General features: G+C 32.7%; 1 protein-coding gene across 1 annotated transcript in view; it reads left to right on the top strand.

Annotated features, from left to right (window-relative positions):
- Positions 1–16,548, top strand: part of LOC141561244 (single-minded homolog 2-like) — a 63,037-nt gene that overhangs the window by 33,404 nt on the left and 13,085 nt on the right. Inside the window, exons 5-6 of the mRNA XM_074300591.1 lie at positions 6,619–6,704; positions 9,988–10,187. Coding sequence (XP_074156692.1) covers positions 6,619–6,704; positions 9,988–10,187 — 286 coding nt within the window. The remainder of the gene's footprint in view (positions 1–6,618; positions 6,705–9,987; positions 10,188–16,548) is intronic.

The raw sequence follows: 16,548 nt of genomic DNA, 5'->3' as shown, positions 1-16,548 counted from the left end.
ATTTATTAAGCACCAAACATGGGGAAACAAGCATGAAATGAAAATAATCCTTCCTTTTAAGGACCTTACTTTCTAATGGGGGATACAACATATATATATATGGAGAGAGAGAGAGAGAGAGAGAGAGAGAGAGAGAGAGAGAGAGAGAGAGAGAGAGAGAGAGAGAGAGAGAGGCATAAACAACACCTATACAAAATAGACACAAGAAAAGCACTTGAATGTGGTAGAGACTAGGAAAGGTCTCCTGCAGAAGATGATTCTTGGGGATGAAAGAAACCAGGATCTCCAACAGGGTGAGGTGAAAAAGGAGACCATTCCAGGCATAGTGGACACATGTATGTAAAGAATGGTACATTTTGAAAGAGCAGTAAGTTGAACAATATAGCCATATCCAAGAGTGAGTGAAGAGGATTAATGTATAAAAAGATCAGAGAGGTAGAAGGAACCAAGTTTTGAAAAGTTTTAAATGACAGAGGGTTTATAATTGATTCTAGAGATAATAGGGAGTCAGTGAAGTTTATTGAGTGTGTGTGTGTGTTGTGTGTGTGTGTGTTTTGGGGGAGGGAGAGGGAATGGTGGTGATACAATCAGACGTATGCTTAAGGAAAATCACTGTTGACTGTGTACAGGATGGATAAGATGTTACTAAGGACATGCATATTTATATATAGACTGGAACAGAACAGACAGCTGCCTTGAGAGAGTGTAGCTATATTCTTGCCTTGATGTAGATGGATAGATGAGATAACATGAGAAGTGCCTTTCTAATCAATGGGTCTGTAATTCCAAAGTACTTACAAAATAAAATGTATCCATCAATTTAAATTATGGTAATAGAAACAATAATATTTTCTTTTAAAATGAGGGATGGAATGGAGCATAGAACATGAAGTTTATTGTTTCACTGTAGTTTTATTTAAAGTTGGATAAAGAGAACAGACATCTCAAGAAAAAAACAAAAAAACAAAAAAACAAACCATGGCATTCTGGTGTTTGTTTCAGTACTGAAATTTTGCTATTTCTTCAAACAGTGCTCTCTTTACTCTTCATACACACTTAATATTTTTAAAATAATGTATTATTTAAATCACATTTTATTTTTTTGAATCACTAAAAAACCCTTCCTTTTCTTCTCTTCTCTAGTTGAGAAGAAAAGAAAAACAAAATCCTTGTGGCAAATATGTATAGCCAAACAAAACAGTTCATTATATTAGTAATTTCAAAAACAAATGAATGTATATATGCATATATACTATATATGTGTGCATACATGTAAATATATGTATTATCTATTTATATAGAGAGAGTATATTAAGAGAGGAATTAGTCCTAAGTAAAAACAAACTATAACTAAGGATGTACAAAAGTATTTATAGCACTTTTTAAGATGGCAAAGAATTAGAATCTGAGGGGATACCCATCAATTGGTGAATGGCTGAACAAGTTATAGTATATCAATGTAATGGAATATTTTTGTGCTGAAGGAAATAATAAAGAAGATAGTTTGAGAGAAACTGGGAAGACTTGTATGAATTGATGCAGAGTGAAGTAAACAAAATCAGGAAAATAATTTATATAATAATAATAGTGTAAAGACAGCTTTGAAAGACCTGAGAATGCTAATCAACCTAATAATTAACCATTATTTTAGAAGCTACCCAACTTGTAATAGAAAGTAAAGGATTCAGAAAGTGTAAAATGAAACATATATAAAAATATACACAAGTACATGTATGTGTATATTTTTCACACTATTCTCTCTATATATAAAATGTACGTATGTATCATAAATAACTTAATATAAGATCATTTTTCCTAACTTTCCTTTTCCTTCCCTCACCATAGCATATTTTTCTTCTTGTTCCTATTCATTCTCCTTTTAAAAAATCATCATTTCATTATCAGCATAATAGAATCACTTCCAAGTCTTCTAATTAAACTTTCTCTATGACCCTTCATCACTAGACTTCATCATTAGATGGAACACATAAATTACTTCTCCATATTAGAAGGCAAGTAATTTGTCCTTATTTAGTCCTTTATTATTTTTCATTTTGTTTAGCTTTTTGTTTCTCTTAACTCTTAGGTTTTAACTTCTAAGTTCCTAAGGAGTTCTGGTCTTTTCATCAGGAGTGCTTAAAAGTCCTTTATTTCATTTAAGTCTGTTTTCCCCTTTGTATTATACTAGGATTTTTTGTTTGTTTGTTATTTTGTTTTGTTATTTTTTTTGGCTAACTTATCCTTGGCTTGTAAAGATATATTCTTTACCTACTGGAATCTTGCATTCCAGACTCTTCATTTCTTTATGATAGTGGCTGATAAATTATATGTAACTTTGATTGTGACTCCCAAGTACCTGAATTCTTTCTTTCTAACTGGTAGCAGTATTTTTTTTTCTTTTGACCTAGAAGCTCTGGATTTTTGCTATAATTTTTTAAATTGATATTTTTAAGGAGGTGACCAAAGAATTCTATTTCCATTTTTCCTCTGGTTCTCAGTTTTAAGGGCATTTTTTCCCTTAAGATTTCTTGAAATATGTCTAAGCTCTTTTTAAGTCATGTGCTTGAAGGTTTCAGGGTTTTCATGGCTTCAATCCAATACTTCTTGAATTTTTATTCTCAATCTGTTTTATAGTTTTTGTTATGAGATACTTTGTTTTCTTCTATTTTAAAAGTTTTTTTAACTTTGTTTAAATATTTATTTTTGTTTTGTGGGGTTATTGGCTTCTGTTTAAATTATTATAATTTTCAAGAAATTACATAGGCAAGATTTTGTACCTCTTATTCTAAACTGTTAATTCCTTTTCCCAAATCTTTTGATAGCTCTCATTTCTTTTCTATTTTTTAATTCCAGCACTCTGATTTCATTCATAAAAACATTTTAAAACTCCTGGCTCATCTCTTCGAGGAATTTTAATTGAATTTTTGCCTAAATTTTGGGGGTTTTTGTTTGCAGATGCTTTGGTGGGTTTGTTCTGCACATCCTTGTTATCAAAATTGCTTTTTTGCGGTGAAATTTTTTTTTGTTTATTTGTTGCTCATTATCTCAGTCCATTTTCTGACTTTGAAACTGATTTTAGGACTAAGCTCTGCACATGGATATAGAGTGATCCTGTTGCTATACTTTTGGATTCTAGTTTCTCAGGGACAAGCTCTCAGTGTTTCCAAAGGGATTTGATTCAGGGGAAAGTCTGATTTCTGCTTTCCTGGTCTGAGTTCTGCTAGTCTGGATTTAGATTTGAGCAGCAGTAGGATACATGGAATTGAGCCCCTATCAGCTGGGAAGCTCTGCTAGTTCAAAGTTCTTGTTGTTGTTTGTGTTTAATTCTCAAAGAAGGCTGATGACACCAGGAAGGTAATGTCATGACTTGGAGGTGAATTGGATTTAAGAGAGTCAGAAGGGGCAGCTAAGTGGCAAAGTGGGTAAAGCACCAGTCCTGAAGTCAGGAAAACCAGTTCAAAACTGGTCTCAAGACACTTAACACTTCATAGTTGTGTGACCCTAGGTAAGTCACTTAGCCCCAATTGTTTTAGGAGAGAGAGAGAGAGAGAGAGAGAGAGAGAGAGAGAGAGAGAGAGAGAGAGAGAGGTGCAAAGTCATCAGCTTTATTGTCTCCTCCAGTGTCATCTGGGTCCAGTGGCAAGATTTAGCTCAGAATAAATGGAAATGGTCTCCACTAGTTCAGAGCAACAGAATTGTAGATTGTGGCACAACCAAAATCCCTTTTGTAGAATTCTCTGCCAAGATTGTTTTTCAGGCTTCAGATTGGACTAGAAGTTGGAGTTGAGACCCTGATTGCTCCTGGGATCTGACCCCCAGCTGAACTTTTTCTTTGCTTTACACTGGAGAGGAGCCACTACAACCCTCATCCTGAATGGCATCCCCTAGGCACAAGTCCCCTTCTCAGTTTAGTATGTACATGTGAGCTAGAAATGGATAGAAGCTGACAAAGCTCCCAATTGGCATCTATTCCCATACTTTATTCAAGGTAGAGCCTTGGAAGAGGTCTGGAACCTTGCTTCACTCTTGAGAATAGTAGAGTACCCACCCTGAGTGTTCCTGGCCAGATTTTTCTACCACTCCCTGTCTTTCTATGCCTACCTGAAATGAAAAAATGACTCACTGTAACTTTTTTTCTTTTAATTTCCTCAAAAGAATTAGGTTGTTGTATCTTCCAGATCTATTTGAAAGAGTTAATGGTAGAGGTAATTAGACTCTCCACACTTCTTCCTATTCTTTCACTTTGACAGCACTATCCAATGAATTTTTTTTCATAAGTAGAGAAACAAATATGATAAATTACAGCAAATGTCCCCCCCCCTTCCTGATCTCCCAGAAGTATCAAAAAATACTAATTTAAGATATTCATTTAGTTGGAAATAAAACCATGGAGCATTTTCTCCCACCTTTCCATTTGCAGAGTAGATTTTCTGAATTTAGACTGATTTCCATTGTTTTACTGTAGTGATCAGATGTGTAAATAAGACACTTCACAAAACTCATGGGCTTCACATACACCAGTGAATATCTGGAATTGAGTCAAACAGGCAGCTAGGATAAATAGAAGCTTTTATGCCTAAAGTATCCCAATCTAAACTCACAGCCAATGGAATTCTGGGTAAAATATTAAAGCCTTAGTGATAATGAGGATTTTTGAAAGTGAGAACTTTTAGATTCAGAAGACTCCAGTCTTATATGATAGCTTAAAAACCTACCTTTCGACACTTTGTAGTGACTTTTCTTTAAAAAATTAATTTGTTGACTTATACTAATGACTAATTTAAAAATTGGGAACACTTCCCTTGCCCAATGGAGACAAAATTTTGTATTTAAACCTCAGAATATATGTATCTTTTCATTAGAGAAGATGACTTGGGGGAACTATTTGTAAGTACTCATGAAAGAAAACCAGTTTGGCCAATTTAGTGAGTATCAAAGCAATGAAGATGGGAATGGATGGTGGATCCTTTAAGCAGGTAGAATGACTCAAGTTATCATTGTGATGTAATGTAGTATATTTAGTTCTTGTTGCTACTTGGCATTATAAGGCAAATTTTGAGACTGAAATCTTGAAATTGTTTCCTCAATTAGCAGATGATATGTAACTATGTAGGGCAGAAAAGAAACAAAAATTATGACACTTACAAAATATCTACTATTGTTAGAGAAATGAAATATTCCTGATGAAAGAAATTGTTGGAAAAATCACAGGATCATAAAATAATTCTATTATCTTAGAACTTGGACCCTAGAGATCATCCAACCATTTCACTTTACAGATAAAGAAACTGAGGTCCAGAGAAGTTAATCTTAGTGACTTGTCCAAACATATATAGCAAAGTTGAGATTTGAACTCAGGTTTTTTGACTAAAAAAATTGGTGCTCTTTCCATTCCACCCATACACCTTTTATGCCATATTAATCAGATATTCACCTTTCAGACTATCCATTGGAAAGTCATATACTGAATCTGAAGTTTAAATACTTTGGCCATGAGAAAACATAACTGATTGGAAAAGAGCTTGATGTTGGGAAAGATTGAAGGCAAAAGGAAAAGGGAATGGCAGAAGATGAGATGAATAAATAGTATCATGGAAACAGTAAACATTAATTTGGACAGACTGAAAGATAGTGAAGAATTGATGAGCTTTGTGTGCTATGATCTTTTGAGGCAAGAAAAGCTGGACATGATTGGACAATTTGAACAACAATGTTCACCTTCCCCAAAATTGATGAATGAAGTTACTGTGATGACAGACATTTGGCAGAGTTTGAGGCAGGTTATTACTTTACAATCTTTCTAGATGGGCAAAAATGATGAGTGTCCCATAAGCTACTGGACAAATATTTGATTTACCTCTAGGAGAAATCCATGTTTAACCCATGCTATTGTTATTTCTTATTTTCATGCATAAAACCTTTTTTTTTCCCCAAAAAGAGATCTTTACCTTGTTTCCAGTTTGGCATGCTTGAAAATTCTTGTTAATTACTTCAGAATGTTTTTTTTTAAATAATAATATATAGAAACTAAAATGTAGTTATTCTCATATGCCCTTGTATATGCTGAAAATCTCCCTTGAAAACTATAATTTTCCATGTCTATAAGATAGCTATCTCACAGGAAGCATGAAAGGGGAAAGAAATTTTAAAATTCTTCTGGGAGTTTGTTTTCAGAATTTAAAAAAAGGGGGCCAGCTAGGTGGTACAGTAGATAGAGCACCAACCCTGAAGTCAGGAGGACCTGAGTTCAAATTTAGTGTTATTCTTACCACTTCCTAGCTGTATAACCCTGGCCAAATCACTTAACCCCAATTGCCTCAGCCAAAAAAAAAAAAAGATATGAATTATAATAACAATAATACAAAAAGATATGAATTACAACACCAACAATAATACAAAAGATATGAAATATAACAACAATAATAATGTAATATAGTGTTCTTTTTTGTTTTGTTTTTTTGTTTTTTTGCAGTTAGGGAATGTTAAGTGTCTGAGGGCCAGATACAAGTAATGAAAAATGCTAAGGAAAATAAAAAAGAAAAAAAAGAGAAAAAAATAAACATTGGTGATAAATGTGTATATTTTTCAAATTGCAATTGATTTATTTTCTGCTTTCAGAATATGAAATAGAGAGGTCATTTTTCCTTCGGATGAAGTGTGTCCTGGCAAAGAGGAATGCTGGATTAACATGCAGTGGCTATAAGGTAGGAGAATCCACCTCTTGTTGAGTTCAAAGAGTAGTAAGTTTTGGTTGTTTCATACTCAGATTTTTACTTTGTTCCACATTTAAGAAAATTTAGTACACAAAGGCAAACTTGAAAACTCCCAGAAAATTATTGACATTATTGTGAGGCAGGTATTAGAATTGTTACTTAGTACCAGCATTATAAAAAATGAGTTGTAAAACTAGTTGTAATCCTTAAAAGAGTGGAAAGAACAGGATGGTATTGGGATCAGCAACTAAATGAAAGTTCAACTTCATATATGAACATTATCTTTATCAATTAATTGATCAATCAGTACTTATTGACTATAGTAGAACGTGATAGTTTCAGAATACAAGATTTTTTCAAAGCACAGAAAAAAAAAAAAAGAGTTTTCAATCTGGACTTGACGGGAAGTCAAGGCCAAAGTCTAATGTATTTGGAACATTGGTTTCCTAGGACCTTTTTGATGAGATTTCCTTACTTACCTATTTCTTCATTTAGGGCAGTATTGTTTTTAGAGAGCACTATTGAAATGTCTAACTTGTGACAGATTTGTGAAGCAGGTGAAGTTTGTTTTTAGTGAACTGACCTTTTGTTTCTGAACCCTTTCCTCCCTTTTTAGGTACTCTTTGCCCCTAAAATCCACTGCTGTTATGCTTCTATTCGCTCTTGTCATAGTAGAAATAAAGCTGATATGTGGGACTTAATGTGTTTTTTATTTCCTTCTCCCAGAAGAATTATATTTTTAAAATGGATCTAAAAGACAGGGATAATGGCTAACTTATAGGAATAATGGTATATATATATATATATACCATATATATATATATGGTATATATATATATATAAAACCACTTATGGATTAGATCAGCCCTGTTCAAAATCTAATCAAGTAACCCAATTTAAAAATAACAAAATTCTAAAAGTAAAGGAAATCTTCCATCATTCTCTCCCCCCATCCCCATTCCAATTCCACCCAAACATTTCAAACTCTCAATTCCATGATATTCTAGGGAAAATATTCACCCATAATTTCTACAATTTAGTTAAGAACCTCCCATATAAGAGAGAAGCAAGTATTAGAATATTTGGTATTTTGTAGTTACTGTATTTTTTTATTTGTAAATTATAACTTTTCTTTTTCTTTGGATTCTCTTTCTTTGGAGTTCTATAGGTTAATCTAAATTTTACACTAACAAAAAATGAGAGAGCACAGTTACACGCACACACACACATATATATACACACACATTCACATGGTGCTTCCTGTAGATATAAAGAATGTTACATTGAATATCTGAAAGACCTTGTCTCTAGTGCTTGCTCTGTCAGTAACTAGTGTCACGCCAGGCAAATAAGCCTCTGGGCTTAAATGTCCTTATCCTGTAAAATAAGGGGATTAGACTAAACCTAAGGTCCCTTTCAGGCTTACTGTTCTAAGATTCTATAAGTATATATATTCAGAAAACGGAAAATGTCTTATGAACTTGGTGTTTCAAATAATAAATTAATATTTCCTCTAAAGTGATTTGATATTAATGTAGAAAACCTTAGGATAAGAAAACAAATTATAACTCTTCTATAATTTGAAGCCAGAATTGTCTTAGATTTTCCTGAGTCTGAGTACAGCACTCTATCTATGATGCATTATAATGTAAACCTAGCATATCTATAGATATGATATAAAAATGAATTTTTCCTTACCTTTCACATAAATCCATAGTCTGACTATCAAATTATTCTTTTATTACATAAAATTAATTAGATATTATCCTTGATTTTGTAAAATTAATTGAACATGGTGCCTTGAATACTGTGACACTTTTTTGCTTTATTATAAAATTGAATATACAACAGATGAAAGTGTAAGAATGGTTTGGTTTCATTTCTTTTGGTTTTTAATTTGTAGGATGATGGAGAGAGAGACATCAAAGAAATTGCATATGTATTATCCTGAGTATTTTAATATTTTAGACTCGATAACTTTGTGGCAAAAGTAAACTATCCAGGCTGAGCTCCCAAGAAGGCAGTTGATAATATGAATTTCAAACTTTGGGAAGAGTTTAGAGATGGAAATATAGACTAGAGAATTATCTGCATAGATATCTTCTGAAGCTGCAAAAATAATGAACTCACAAAGGGAGAATGTTGAGAGAAACTCCTGAAATACCTAGTTTTAAGGGTCAAAAAGAGAATGAGGAATCAGAAAAGGAGATAAAGTTATTGAAAAAAAGATAGTTATTGACAAAAAAGAAAATCATGAGAATTCATATCACAGAAGCCAAAGAGGAGAAACTATACAAAAGTATTTTCCACACAATTCATAAAGTTATGCAGATTAGAAAACAAACAGGTGGAAAGAAAAAGTCCATAAAGTCTTGTGAAATATCTTAGGAAATTACTTCCACTGAGGCAGAGAGAGTAGACTTTGAAAAAAGGATAGGATTCCAACAAGTTGAAATTTGAAGTTAACAAAGTAAGGTAAGAATTTATCAGTTACTTTGATCTTAGCAGAAAAAGATCAGCAGTAAATGTTAATATTGATGAATTTACTCCCACAACTTTATCCTGTTTATTTGCAATTTTGAAAATGTGTCAGTAATTCATTATCTATCTCATCCAACTAATTTAGTAAGTAATGGATTCCAAATTCCAACAACAATATTACTTTGATTCTTTTTCCTTTTATCCCTTAACCCTTTTTTAAAAATTGATGTCTTTGACTTCTATATCACAGTCACTTCTCAAAACATCACTTTCCCCAGCCCTTACTGGGTAACAAAATCAACTTATATAATGATCTTATCTGATACTATGTGTGACATTCCCTACCTTTGTATTCAGAAGAATTTTTTTTCATCTATCTTCTGGAAACAAGATTGATTTATTTAGTATGAGTTCAAATGCTTTTTGATGCTATTTTCATTTACAATATTATAGCTATTGGGGATATTTTCTTAGTTTTGCTTTCTTGACTCTGAATCAGTTTATATAAGTATTCATATATATGCATATATATGTCTCTATATATATATATATGTTTCTCTAAATAGTCATTTCTTACAACACAATAATATTCCATTACATTCATACATTGCGACCACTTCTATAATAAATCAATCACATCAGAATATTGGAAAGCCCAACATACAAATGGTGCTTAAAAAGGAACATTATATTAACTTAAGAGGAAATTAATAGGCTTAGAATCATAGTGAAAATGTTCTATCTTTTTATCCTTCTGTCTCCAAATGCTTTATTCTCTTTTTTCTGTTCCCAGGTCATTCACTGCAGTGGCTATTTGAAGATAAGACAATATATGTTGGACATGTCCTTGTATGACTCCTGTTACCAAATTGTGGGGTTGGTAGCTGTTGGTCAGTCTTTGCCTCCCAGTGCAATCACAGAGATCAAACTTCATAGTAATATGTTCATGTTTAGGGCAAGTTTGGACCTAAAATTAATATTTCTGGATTCCAGGTAAGCAGACATTTTTCCACATCCATTTCAAGGCATTGTTATTGTTGACATTGTCTAAAATTGTCTAAAAGCCACAATATATTAAGTCAAGATTCTATTCTATTCTTAAGATGCAAACTGAGCCTAAATTTAATTTTTTTAAACTGAATATCCTGATTTATTACTCAGGCAATAATTTATTTTGTTTATGCTCTTAAGTGCCTTTGTTTTATGTTTATTTCTTAACTGTGTCTGAACTCCATATAATTTATTGAGGAAACAATGAATTATATGACTTGAGGCCTACAAATCAGAATATGAAGTTTTTAATTATTTCTACTATGTCAAAGGTTTATGTATAATATGTACTCTGGACAGCTTCACTCCCATAATTCCATCAACTCACATTCTTGCCTCATACAACCAAAAAACATCACAATATTGAATTGTATGTTCTCAGGCGGAGGAGGGGGGTACCATGTGCTTCCTGATTCCATATGTGGGTTCAATCATCTTTCTATCACAATCACAATGAGAGATATAAGCATATTGTTATTCAGCTCCAGCTTCTAACGTAACTCCATTTAGCTCCAGCTTCTAACATAACCCCACCAATCTACTTGGCCAGTGCTGTTACTTCTCTCTGGCAAGCATCAATACCAATCCACTTTGTCACTGGTCAAGATATGTCTATGGGCAATTATCAGTGTTCTCAAGTAGTTTTGCTTTATATGCATAGTCTTTGAACTTCTTAATTATAATCTACTTCAAAGTCACAAAGTAAAGTTTATGGACAGGATAGTGAGATTTACTGTCAGTAAAACTTGTGCTGGCAGTACAATTGGCTTCTGGTGACTATCATTTTCATGATAAAATAGGAAGAACAAAAGGTTTACTTGGGTTTGCATGAATCAATACAAGTGCATGGTAAGGCAGCTGATTTCAAATCTTTGAAAGCTTTCTCATATTTGTTTGTATATCTTTTTCAAAAAGGCTTTTTTGCTTCTCCTGCCTTTTTTGGCTTTGATTCTTTGCAATTATATGTGTATTAGTGAGGTCATGAAATGATTCAATAATTGTGACATAGTCTTAAATTTTTTAATTTTAATTTTCAATTTTAATTCTTTTCCTTTCTCTACCCCTCCCTCAGTATTGAGAAGGCAAGAAATATGATATCCATTATGAATATGAAGTTATGCAAAACATATTTTCGCATTAGCTATGTTGCAAAAAAAGGGTCAAAAAAGAAAAAATATTTTATTTTACATTTATAATTCATCTGATCTTTCTCTCTGGAGGTACATTGCATTTTTCATCATGAATTCTTTGGAAATGTCATGGATCCTTGTACTAATCATAGCAAAATCTTCCAAAGTTGATTAGCATTACAATATTACTATTCCTATATACAATGTTCTTTCTCCCAGATCTGCTTATTTCAGTTCATGTCAGTCCACATAATTCTTCCCAGTTTTTTCGGAAAACTTCCTCTTTGTCATTTATTACAATAACAGTATTCCATCACCATTATATACTACTTGTTTAGCCATTCCTCCATTGATAGGTATCCCCTCAGTTTCTAATTCTTTGATACCACTGGAAAAAATTGCTATAGACTTTCTAATACATAAAGATCCCTTTCCTTTTCCTTTAATCTTTTTGGGAAATAGACATAATAGTGGTATTTCTGGATCAAAGGTTTTTGATAGTTTAATATAGGTTTATTGCCTATTAGGCATAAATATGAATTGTTTTCCAAAATGGTTGGACTAGTGCAGAACTCCACCAAAAGTACGTGAATGCACTTAATTTTCCCATATCCCCACCAGCATTTGTCATTTTCCTTTTCTGCCACCTTAGATAAATTGATGGATGTAAAATGATACCTCAGAGGTGCTTTACTTTGTGCTTTCATAATCTTTAGGAATTTAGAATATTTTTTCACATGACTTAATAGCTTTGATTTCTTCTTTCTTACAACTATTTATCATACCCTTTTACTATTATTATTTGGGGAATGATTCTCATTTTTAATAAATTGGTTCAGTTCTCTATATGTTTGACAAATGAGGACTTTAACAGAAAAAATAGTTGTCAATATTCCCGCCCCCCCCCAAGTTTCCTGCTTTCTTTTTAATTTTGGCTGCATTGATTTTGTTTGTGCAAATCCTTTTAACATAATATAATAAAAATTATTCATTTTAGCTCCCATAATCTTCTCAATTTCTTATCTGGTCATGAACTCTTCCCTGATCCATAGAGTTGTTCAAGCAATTTTTTTTCTATGTGTTTCTAATTTGCTTTTGCTATAACCCTTTACACCCCAAACAACCCACACATTCTGAGATGTTGATTTGCTTTTTAGTTGTTTTTTATTGGAGTTTTTGTCAAATATTGAATTCTGGCTCCCCAACTTGAATCTTTTGATTTATCTAATTGTGGTCTTTTACTTCTACATATTATACAATGTATCCATTCCATTTCTTATCCAGTAATACCCATCCCAGAAAAACGTCTAAATCTTAATATGTTCTCTGGATCCTTGGGTCTTTGAACTTCAGGATTCTTTTTTAGTTACTTAGAGTCAGAAATAGTAGCAACTGAATTTAAACAACATGATTCTGAAACCTTAGATAATTTTATACAAAAAAATGTCCATTTTGACCTCTTTAGTCTATGCTCAGAGAAGTAGAAAAAAAGGGGAAAAAATTCCAAAGTCTAAACTCAGCTCATTTAGCAGAGTTCTCTATTGTAATTGATTCTGGGGATCAGGTCACTATTTCTCTCTAGGGTGGGAGGAGTCTTAAGTTCTATTCTACTTCTCTAAGGAGAATCTCTTTCTATCTTTGGCAGATAGAAAAGATCCAGAGAGTGGATTTTTCCTTTTAATACCTATTTCTCAATGACTCTTGAGTCCACTCTTCTTTTCTTAGTGGTCAGTTCTCTAAGCTTAAGCTGTGAGGTAGGTTTAATCGTCCTTTAGCTATCACTGGGAAAAGTAATAAGGGAGCATCCAAGATTTTCTTTGTTATCCAAAGCAACGAGTCTTTCTTTTTTGAACTACATGTTTCTCACAACCTGGTCAGGACATTCCAGGGGATGTATTCCAGCTAGAGAAGAGCAAAAATTACTCCCTACTATAGTAGGATAATTTTTGTATCCCTAGAAAAGACTGATTTTCTAAGTGATGCTGAATAAATCTTTGTTGTTTATTTTAATTACCAATCTAATTCAGAAGGGAATAATACCAAAGTCTTCCTAAGAAGAGTCAAAAAGGAAGTCATAAAAGTCCATTTCTTTTTACTACAAGAAGATTTTATGGTGGGAAATTGACTTCTAAGTGCCAACATGTTAAGAGCAAAGCTTTCCCCTCCCCCCCACTTTTCATGAACTTTGGTCCTATAAAGGAATTTAGTTGAGATTACCAGAAGTGAAATGAGAAAAAAAGAACAAATTGAAAACAATGTTCTGCTTTTTTTGCAGATTGCAAATTATATTGATTTCACAAGGCCAGTGTACCAAGAACACAATAGGAACAACTGACCTAGGGAGAGGAGAAGAGAAATTAGACTTTTAACAGATTCTGCTTTTAAAATCACAATGCCTATAGAGCCAGGGCATAGGGCAAAGGCTGGAAGGTAGAGTTAAAGTATATAGTCTATCTCTAAAGAAGCTGGAATAGTGGCACACTGGCTGTCACAGAACCAGGTGGCAGTTATTAAGCATCATTCAAAAACTGAAATTTGGTTTAAAAAGATTATATGATATTTCATTTTGAAACTATAGCTGGTACTTCTGCTAAGTGGCTGAATTAAGTCCTGTTTGAGATTTGGCAAATTCCTCTGATTTTAGAGGTCCAGAAAAACCTTTAAGGATACTCTTTCTCCTTTAAGTTTTAAGCCAATATGTATCTTAATGGGAAACATAATCCATGTGTTTTTGATTAATTTACATTTACAGGGTGGTTGTTCTGTAACTTGACTTCCAAATTAGTTGAAGGAGCCTCTTTGACTCACAACTCCTTAATTTATTTTGCTTTGTTTCTTTAAGTCAGACATTTACGTTTTTCTACCACACAGAGAAGAAATAGGATTTAGAATCTATGCAACTTTACTAGGCCTTGAACTTGGTGATCAGATTTCTCTCCTTTCTTCTCTGACACCCTCCATTCATTACACCTTTCTGTTGCAAAGAAATACTATGAAAGTATAAACAAAAAATAGTGACCAATTTCAATGATCAATCAATGATATTTTTTTCAGATATTTATAATTACAATCACAACTGAGATGCAAACAGAAAGAAATGACTTAAAGAATCAAAATGGGATCAAGCTCTCAACCTATTTAATTTGCAGCTAACATTTGAACATTCCATTAATTTACTGAATAGAAAATTCACTGGTGATAATTTCTTTCAGGGATATTTGTTATGAGACTACTTAATTTTATCCCCTTTATGTGATTTTTTTCCTCCTCCCCCCTCACTACCCTGTTTTACAGCTTAGTTTTTCATAGCCCAGAGACTGAACCATTGCATAACAAAACTTTAAAATATAAAATATATTAAAGTTCTAAGACTTTGGATTTTTATAGTGCCAAAAGTATTTATTTCCTTCAAGAATTCAATTGGGTAATTAACATAAATAATTAGTATATAAAGAGCTACATAAGCATTACAACAAATGTTTACTCATTTATTTAGGTTATATTTTTCTTTTTTTCTTTGGTTTTTACTATATTAATATTTGTCTGAGGCATTTATTTGTTTATTTTAATTCAAATGTATTTTATTTTATTTTCTGTCCTAATTTTTTTCCTTATACTCCTTCACCCAATGAGAAGACAAAAAAAAAATCACTAATATATTGATTTTTAAAATTACAAAGTCATGTGAAAAAGAAAGAGAAAGAAAATGAGAGAGAAGGAGGGAAGGAGAAAAGAAAGGAAAGAAGGGAAGGAAGAAGAGAGGAAGGGACAGAGGAAGGAAAGAGGAGAAAAAGAAAGAGAAGAAAATATGCTTCAATTTGTACTCCAAATCTATCACCTCTATATCTGGAGATGGAAAGCACATTTCATAATGAGCTCTTCTGAATTTCAGTTATTCATTATGCTGATCAGAGTCTTTCAAAGTCTTTTAAAGCTGATTATCTTTACAATATTACTGTTATAATATAATTTGTTCCCTTGGTTTTGCTCACTTTATTTTTCATCAGTTCATACATGTCTTCTCAAGTTTTTCTGAATACATAACCTTCATCATTTCTTATAGCAAAATAATATTCTATCACATTATAGAGTATAACTTATTCAGCCATTGTCCAGTTGACAGAGATTCCCTCAATTTTCAATTCTTTGCCATCACAAAAATAAATAAATAATTTTTTTTAAAAAAAATTGCCATTTCATACATGTACGCTTTCCCCTTTTTTATTTTGATCTAGAGGTAGAGATTTTTATATCCAGGCCAAAAGATTTTGGAAGCATAGTTCTAAACTACTTCTACCATTATAGACTAGTTCACAGCTCCATCAATAGGGTATTGTTCTATTTTCCCACAGCCTCTCCAACCTTTGTCATTTTAATTTTTTTTGGTTATCTTAGCCAATTTGATAGGTGTGAGTTGATATCTCAGAGTTGCTTTAATTTGTATTTCTATAATTATTAGTGATTTAGAGCATTTTTTCCCATGTATATGCTTATTGATAATTTGGATTTCTTCCTAAGAAAACTACTGGAGATATTTATATGTGAACAGCAGGTGTCACTGTGGAACAAATTTGTCTGAAGTCTTTACTCTCCTAATGCAGAAATAATAAATGAATAAATAATGACTAGCATTGTATGCTAGGCACTGTACTAAGCATTTGTACCTATGACCAAATATTGGTCATTTGGTTTTCACAATAACTCTGGAAGGTAAGTGCCAGTACATTATTAATCCCATTTTACAAATAAGGAAACTGGGACAAACAGGTTAAGTGACTTGTCCAGGGTCACACAACTAGTAAATTGCACAACATGCAAGGCTAAATTTGAACTTGAGTCTTAATGTCTCTTGGCCCATGGCTTTGTTCATTATGGCTCCTAATTCCTCTCCTTAAGTAGTCCAGGGGTCCCTATCTTTTCTTTGGTCCATCCCTTTACACTGATCATTCCTCTTTGCATCAAAGGTTATTAGATTTCTTTATGCATTTACATTAGCATTGAAAGAACCTGGATTAGGGTATGTCAGTGGCTTCTCCATAGCTTAACAACAAAATTTCTTGGATCCATGATGATCCTTTTCTCTGTATTCATATAGCCCTGGTTTCCCCAGATCAGAATCAAATTCTAACCATCAGGACAGAGCCTATACCCATGACTTTTTTTTATTATTATTA

Source organism: Sminthopsis crassicaudata, chromosome 3 (genome assembly GCF_048593235.1).
Source record: "Sminthopsis crassicaudata isolate SCR6 chromosome 3, ASM4859323v1, whole genome shotgun sequence".
Taxonomy (NCBI): Eukaryota; Metazoa; Chordata; class Mammalia; order Dasyuromorphia; family Dasyuridae; genus Sminthopsis; species Sminthopsis crassicaudata.
Note: the sequence above shows the minus strand (reverse complement) of the source record. Positions and strands in the feature narration are given on the sequence as shown.